This window comes from Gastrolobium bilobum, unplaced genomic scaffold (assembly GCF_033153095.1).
Source record: "Gastrolobium bilobum isolate Gb01-03AN ecotype WA unplaced genomic scaffold, APGP_CSIRO_Gbil_v1 utg3598, whole genome shotgun sequence".
In the NCBI taxonomy this organism is placed as follows: domain Eukaryota; kingdom Viridiplantae; phylum Streptophyta; class Magnoliopsida; order Fabales; family Fabaceae; genus Gastrolobium; species Gastrolobium bilobum.
The window spans coordinates 77310-85122 of NW_026896547.1; the positions used below are offsets into that span (position 1 = coordinate 77310).

At 36.4% G+C, this 7813-nt stretch overlaps 1 protein-coding gene across 1 annotated transcript; it reads right to left on the reverse strand.

The window, feature by feature from the left end:
- Nucleotides 1–3051: 3051 nt before the first annotated feature.
- Nucleotides 3052–4655, reverse strand: LOC133300439 (hydroquinone glucosyltransferase-like). Its single transcript, XM_061499983.1, has one exon. The coding sequence runs from the start codon at nucleotides 4606–4608 to the stop codon at nucleotides 3205–3207; it is 1404 nt and encodes a 467-aa protein (XP_061355967.1). The 5' UTR covers nucleotides 4609–4655; the 3' UTR covers nucleotides 3052–3204.
- Between the last annotated feature and the right edge of the window lie 3158 nt (nucleotides 4656–7813).

Consider the following 7813-nt stretch of genomic DNA (forward strand, 5'->3'; position numbering starts at 1 on the left):
GATGAAAAGTGCAGATACCGGCTCTGCTTCACGGTATAAATGCGTACTGGTGAAGTATTACAAGAAAATTATAATAAAAATATAAATATTTCTAGAAAAATATCTAGGTCAAGGATATCAAGTTTGGGGTAAAAATGATGAGCATTGGTGTCAGAACTAATAGCGGCTATGTATAAAATGCTTACCGGTGAAGTGTCTCAAAAAATTAATATAAAAATATGATAATTCCTAGAAAAATATTTAGGTTAAGAATATAAAGTTTGGAAGAAAAATAATTAGTAGAACTATTAGAACTAATTATGTTAGTTTAAGTGGATACAGTTATAAATAGGGAAGAGGGCACAAAACCCTAGACTTTCTAACACTCAGATTGCCACTTTTCAAAACTCTTCATGGCCGCCCACTCAAGAACTACATGGAAGTCCATCCCTTTTTCATGAAACTTGACCAAGAACCATGCTTTTTCCATCCCTCTTCCATGATACAACCTTGAATAATTGAAAGCTTGTGTTTTGTGAGAGAAAGATACACTCTTTGAGCCTTGAGGTTGCTATTTTTTGAGAGTAGGGGACTACCATAGTTGTTAGTTTGTGTTTGAGTCATTTACACAGACAATGGTGTACCTAGGTGTCATCTTTACGAAGAAAGAACCTAGCTTTGGGAGTTGATTTTCGTGCACCTTCTTTTGTGTAGTTTGGGTGTGGCCAAAAGTCATCCAAGGATCCCTCTTTCTCTGATTTTAGAAGCCCCAAGGTAAACTCATACCATTTCCTTTGTAAATTCATGAAAATGGCTTATTTTGAGTAATGAAAAAGAAAAACTATAATGATTTGTGTTGGGGGATATTAATCTAAGTGTGATAAAGTTAATTGAACTTCTGTAAGTGGGTATATCGAAGTTAGAACCTTTGGGATGCCATTGAAGCATCAAAACAGAAAAAATACAGTTTTTCTGCATTCTGTTGTGGAGGAATAGATTCCCGCATGGAAAAAAAAAATGACAGCAATGTACTAGTTTAGTAAAATCGCGATATCTCGAGCTACAGAGCTCCAAATTGAGTGAAGTTTAGACCTATGTGAAGCTAGCTAACACATAGAGCTACAATCCTACAAAATTTCAAATCCATTAGACAACTGGATTGATCGCAAGATGGACACTGATAGAGGTAAGAGGCCATCAGAGAGATTTCATTATTGTTATGAGTCATGCATATTATGATTATTCATTCTACCATGAGGAGACTTCATTATGTTGTTATTTGTGGTGAGCATAGGGGTTGTCTATGCCACTATTAAATAATATGTTTATTTGTGACTTGAGTATTTGTATTGTAACACCATGAGTTATGGATGCTTTTGAATTGTTATTTATGAGTACGAGGTAATTCAGGTTTTATTTTAGTGTTGCAATTACATAAGGATTGTTATTAAAAGGAAAAGTTAATCCACCATGAGGATTAGCCTTGTTTATTTGAAGAAAATAGTATATTGCTTCTGCATTTAATTATTGTAAGTTGTGTTTTAAATACCATTTGTATGTTAATACATCGGCTGCAGATGGGGTGTTACAGACATAGCTTTTGCATTTCCCTTTTTCAGTGCTCGCCTGAGACACCATCTCCTGTTCTCCTACTCCTACATCATCCAACATTAACTTTACCACTCTCTTCCTTCCATCTTCAACTTCAATTCCTCGCCACTTCTTCTGCCTTCTCTCTCTCTTTCACTTTCAAATCACCCTAACGTATCTTTGCCCCTATGACACTGTTGGATTTTTCTCTTTCACTAAAGCCCAATAAGGCCTAGTGTGTAAGAAGAGTCAAAGAAACCTAAAGTCCATTCTGCTGAGGGTTAGGGTTTCTTGGAACCCATATATATTCTACACTTATAGTCATCAACCTCTCTAGTTTTTTACTTGGTAGTTGCAGAGGCTGAGGTAAGTTCTTCTCCCTGAAAGTGAGAGAGTGTCCACACACTTCCCATTTTTCCCTTTGAGACATAGTCTGGAAGATTTGCCACTGTCCAACTTCAAGGAATTTGTTCGTGCTGCGGTACTGAGGAGATCAGTTCGTGATTTCGTGCTGTGACGCAAATGACTCTAGTTTGTAGAGCATCATCTTAGATCTGCGCTATAAGAGGTAATTATAAACAATGATGATCCATTACATCCAAACCGTAATGGTCTAAACGCTTCCGCATGATGCAATTGCTCCTATAAACACATCTAGTTTTTTTCTCTCCTTTTTCCAAATGCATTAAATAGAATTATTCAAAATGTAGTTAGCTCGGGAATTATTTCAAGATATGAAAATCAAGGTTTTCGCAACGGGGTATTATGCAAATGGTGCATTTGTTTAAAACTTCAGTCTAGTTTATGGGATCTGCATTGGGTTTAAGGCTCTTTACGGGGTTAAAAATCTGATGATTGTGATAAGAATTAACTCTTAACCATGAAGAAATTTTACTGGTTTAAAGAAACTAATCATATAAGAATTAGCTTATACAAAGGCATCTATAAGCACATGGATGTGGCTATTAAGCTGGTATGTGAACCAGAGGAGGATGAGGACTTGGTTGTTTTGCTTTACAAGCAATTTACTTTCGAGGTTTCTTTGCTGTTACGATTGCGCCATCCAAAATGGAAGAAAGAGAGAGAGAGATCACTATGTGAATGGTAATGCTCACAAAAGGTGTGATTGGCCAGCCATTTACCTTCAAGTTAGGCGTGAATGGTCACACTTTGTTCAGACATAAATGTCTTGGGAATCAGGTCTCACTTTGACGTGAATGAGGCATGAATATTTTGGAGTTCACGTCTCACTTTGATGTGAATGGTCTAACCCAATTTGGACATGAAAAAATGCAATAAATCCATAAATTGATTCAAAATATCAATATTTTTGTAATTATTTATTAAAACATCAATATTTTAAATTTTTTGACTCGTTTTCATAGAATAACCGTTACCAAACAATTTTATTTTGGGAAATTATTTTCTAATATAATATGCGAGAGTTACCCTATATTGTAGATACATTGATAAACATGCCTTATTATTTTTTATTTTTTTATTTTTAACACATGATGGGATCCATCGTGTGTTGAGTTTATGACATGAAAGGGAGTATCTCCTACAACATTAGATTAATTGCTCCCTTTTTTTTATTTGTTTTTCTCAAAACTAAAATGATTCATGAGACAGAAATCAAACAGACTTACAAGCTCTCAAATTCATAGCTACCTCCGACAGAGTTTTTGTAGATGATCCATCTTCTTTTATGGCATTAGCAGCAGCAATCTTCAAATGTTCCATTCTTTCGCGAATTTCTACACCTTCTTCACCTTTCATCAAGCATCTGATTACCTTAGCAATTTCTTCTCTTTGAGCCAATCCATCGTTGTTAACTTTTGCTCTCAGTGCCACTTTTAGACCATCAGCTAGCATCGCCGCATTCATGCTCTGCTCAGCAAAGAGTGGCAATGCAATTAGTGGCACACCCTGCACAATACTTTCAAGGACTGAGTTCCAACCACAGTGAGATAAGAACCCACCAATTGAACTATGACCAAGTACTTGAATCTGGGGTGCCCAAGAAGGAACAACCAATCCTTGCTTTTTGGTTCTGGCCAAGAAACCTTGTGGTAAGAATTGTAAGGGGTCCTCAATTGCAGCATTAAAGTAAGCAGCATTGGCTACACCGCTTGGGGCTCTAACAACCCACAGATATTTTTGACAACTAAGTTCCAACCCAAATGCTAATTCATTGAGTTGGTCTTGAGAAAGTGTGCCACCACTTCCAAATGACACATACAGAACAGTTTTGGGTTCTTGATTATCCAACCATGTTAAACACTCTGAGCCATTTTCCTGACCAATTGACCCGCTCTGAATAATGGGCCCAACAGGGTAAACCATGGGCTTCCCTCCGATCTGTTCTTCCACAGCTCGGAATGTCTCTGATTCCAATTCAAGGAAGCTATTCACAAAGATACCCTCAGGAAGATGTAACCGTTTGGCTCTCTCAAGAAATCGCTTGTAACCTATGTGGGATCGAAATTGAAGTGGGTGAGGAAGATCTCTGCTGTGAAGTGGTACACAACCAGGAATCTTTATAGGTGTTTGTAAGTTTCTAGACTCTGAAGAAAGTATCTCATCTAACTTTGAAGAGTAGAAATTTGTTGAAAGTATCATGGCAGCTAGTGGGAGGTATATGTAAGACAAGAGATTGAGTTCCTTAGCAAAATCCAATGCTTGATTTGCAAAAATGTCCACAACCAAAGCTACAACACGAGTTCTTGAACACAAGGACTTTAATTCTTCTTTTATGTAAGGTAGGGAGTGATTCACGGAGAGTTCAATTTGGACTGCAAGGAGAGTAGCATCTGATACATGTTCAAGGTTGATGGAGGGAAGGAAAATGGGGTGTATGGTTGATGGAAGGGTTTGAAGGTAGGCTTTGGAAGAAGTGGGGATTGACCCAATTGAGGGAATGATGCATGTGACATGAAAGTCAGGGTGGAGATTAACAAGGCGCTTCGAGAATTCAAGGATTGGGACAAGGTGGGTGAACCCAGCACTAGGAACCACTGCTATGTGAGGATTTTCCATTGAATTAATTGGAAATCAAGATGTGATCACTATTGTTTTGCTGTTTGCAACCTTATATTTTGGGAGAAGATTCGCAGAATGCTTACGGTTACGGAACTCAACTTATGTTTAGAATTTCTCTCTCCCGAATTTTTGAATGTTATTTTGTCTGTTTGTCAGTAGTCGAGTCATGAGTGAAAATGACAGGACACGAGTCTTCTGCGCTTGTTTGTTTTTACCTTTTTTTCTTTTCCACACGGGAATCTCCAATAATATAGTTTGTAGTGGTTTACATTTCTCATTTAAATGATACAACAAATTTTTTTACACACACAACATTTTGTGGAGCTCACATCTTTTGAAGAAAAAAGAAAAAAAAGAAAATTACGTCACATAAAATGAATCTCTATAACATTACACAATTACTTTTCCTACAACATAACTCTTATAAAACTCTAGTTTTGATCACGCAGTAATCTCCGCCGTTTCAAAATTTTATTTGAATTCAATTGTGTTTCAAAATTTTAACAAAATCTATTTGATTTGTTAAAAAATAAGGTACAATATAGTTAAAAAAAAAAAAACTTTATTGTATTTAATTATTTTATATAAATACTGGCTAAAAAGTAATTTAATTACAAATTTCTAAACATTGTTGCCATTAAATTGGTTACAAAATCTTACTTAGCACAAAAAGAAAAACAGACCAATCTGGTATAACATCATCTAAAAAAGACCAATTGTGTAGCACAAAGAAAGACCAATTATAAAAAATTAAAATCTATCAATTTGGTCAATGCAAGAATATGGTGCGAATCACAATACATTTATGCAAGTTGTAGGAGAATTCTTCAACCAGTTAAGGAAATACTTTTTGGAGTTGTACGTGGATATTGCCAAAGTAGAGGATGTTGTTTTACCCATGAGGTCAGTTGATATCAATTTTGAACATAATGCATCATCATTTGCTGCTCTAGTTGTTAATCTGTCTGTGAAAGATGAAAATGCCTCTATCTGGGTTATGGATGACGATGGTGATGATGACGATTTAGGTCACTAGTTTAACATTTTCCCAGGTCACTATAATAACATATTACATGTACAAATTCCTAGGTCACTAACATATTCCTAGATCACTAGTATAATGTAAGAATCTGCACCGCTAAATAATTAATTAAATAAGATTATCGATGTCGGAGCAAGGATTTGATAAAGATTATGCATAATTATTGTAAGATAAATATTTAGAAAGTCGAATAAAGCTTAAAGTCACTTTTCAGACAAAAAGTGCAAATACCGATTCTGCTTTGCGGTATAAGTGCGTACCAGTGAAGTATCTCGAAAAATTATAATAAAAATATGAATATTCCTAGAAAAATATGTAGGTCAAGGATATCAAGTTTGGGAGTAAGAATAATGAACGTTGATGTCAGAACTAATAGCGGCTACGTATAAAACGCGTACCGGCAAAGTGCTGCGAAAATTATAATAAAAATATGATAATTCCTAAAAAATTGTCTGGGTTCAGAATATAAAGGTTGGTAGCAAAATGATTAGCGGAGCTATTAGAACAAATAGCGACAGATTAATTAAGTGCACCTATAAATAGAAACCTTGCACATAACCCTAGGTCTGATTATTACACTTCTACGTAGGTGCATTTGGCTGCCACCTTCTCTTCACCACTTCATTGTATTCCTTGCATGAAAATCCCTCAAGAGACCACCTTTCTCATTGATTCTTCTTCCTTAATCTTGTAAACTCTTAGTAGTATGCATTGTGAGGGAGAAAGACACTTTTTTTCTGAGTGGTAGCTGCTGGTAGGTGAGGTTTAGGGGCTGACTCTTTGGTGTGATAGTGTGGGAGTCATATCCTTGGATTAGAGGCTTCAGGGAGCTATTTTGTGGAGGAAAAGACCAAGCTTGTGAACCTTTTTCGTGGTCTTGTGGTGACAGAGCTGTAGAGCTGAGTACAGAGCTCCAGGATCATCCCTTTCCTCTGTTTTGAGCCTTTGGGTATATGCTCCAACCTTTGTTCTTGAGTTTTCATGTAAAAGATCAAGTCTTGGCATGTTAAATGAGGAGATTAATTAACCAACGTGAACACTAGCTAAAATGTGTCTAAAAATGCATGCTTGAACGCTTGGAAGTGTTAAAAATGGAACTTTGAAGGGATATCTTCGCGAAAATGCAAAACTGCATTCTGTCGCGAAATATCCGGATATTGGATTTGTGATATCTGGATATTGGGTCTGTGATATGCGGATATGGATATCTGAATGTCTTTGAGGAATATCGGGATATTCTGAGAAAAATCATGTTTTGAGCTATTTTACCCAAACAGAAGCATGGTTTAGGTTTCTAGACCCTTAATTGGTTAGTATGAACTTCTATAATGATTTAACTATGTCAGAACCACTAATATTGAAGACTTATGGCTTTGAGAGAAGCCTAGGGTCATTAAAAGAAAAAGAAAATGTTGTCGTAATTCAATGAATTTCTAGACTAAGAATATTAATTATATTTTTGGTATAAACAGACAGTGATTGTTCTTTTTGGTGACTCGTGGACTTGTGTGGACTTCTAGTTGGTATTACTAGCTTGTCAGGTAAGCTTTTGTGTCCTCGATTTTACCGATTGATGGTTCCACCATACCTCATGGAAGGGTGGTTTATATGCATGATGTGTTTTTCTGAAATTGTGTGAAGATTATTTGATATGCTATTGAGTTGTTTTATGAGTGCAAATTCCATATGATATATATGTGGGGTGTTCCACCTAGACGGTAATCCCTGAGTATGTGAAGACATACAAGATGGTAACTCCGTGTGTGAGGTACAAGAGAGGAGCCTTGTACTGTGGGTTATAGACGTACGTAATTCCTACTTTTTATTTCTGGTCAATAGGATGCATACACACATGACATATACATATGATGCATTGTATGGATATCTGCCATTATACTGTTATTATCTTTTTGAACTTATATTGCACATGTAACTGAGCTTGGGGTGGAGAGATCCTTGAGGACCCCTTGGCTTACTGAGATTTCTATTTAGAGATCTCACCCCGTGTGGAGCACATTTTCAGGTATAGGTACCTCTGAGGTTGAGACCTCTGGCGGCAAGACGCCGGAGTTGAGCTGATATGATGCGTGCTTCTTTATTGCCATATTTTCATATGATTATGACTGATTATTACTATATGGCTTTGGTACCTGAGACATG

Excerpts from the sequence above, each read along its gene's own strand:
- LOC133300439 (XM_061499983.1), bottom strand. The coding sequence starts at position 4,608 with ATGGAAAATCCTCACATAGCAGTGGTTCCTAGTGCTGGGTTCACCCAC.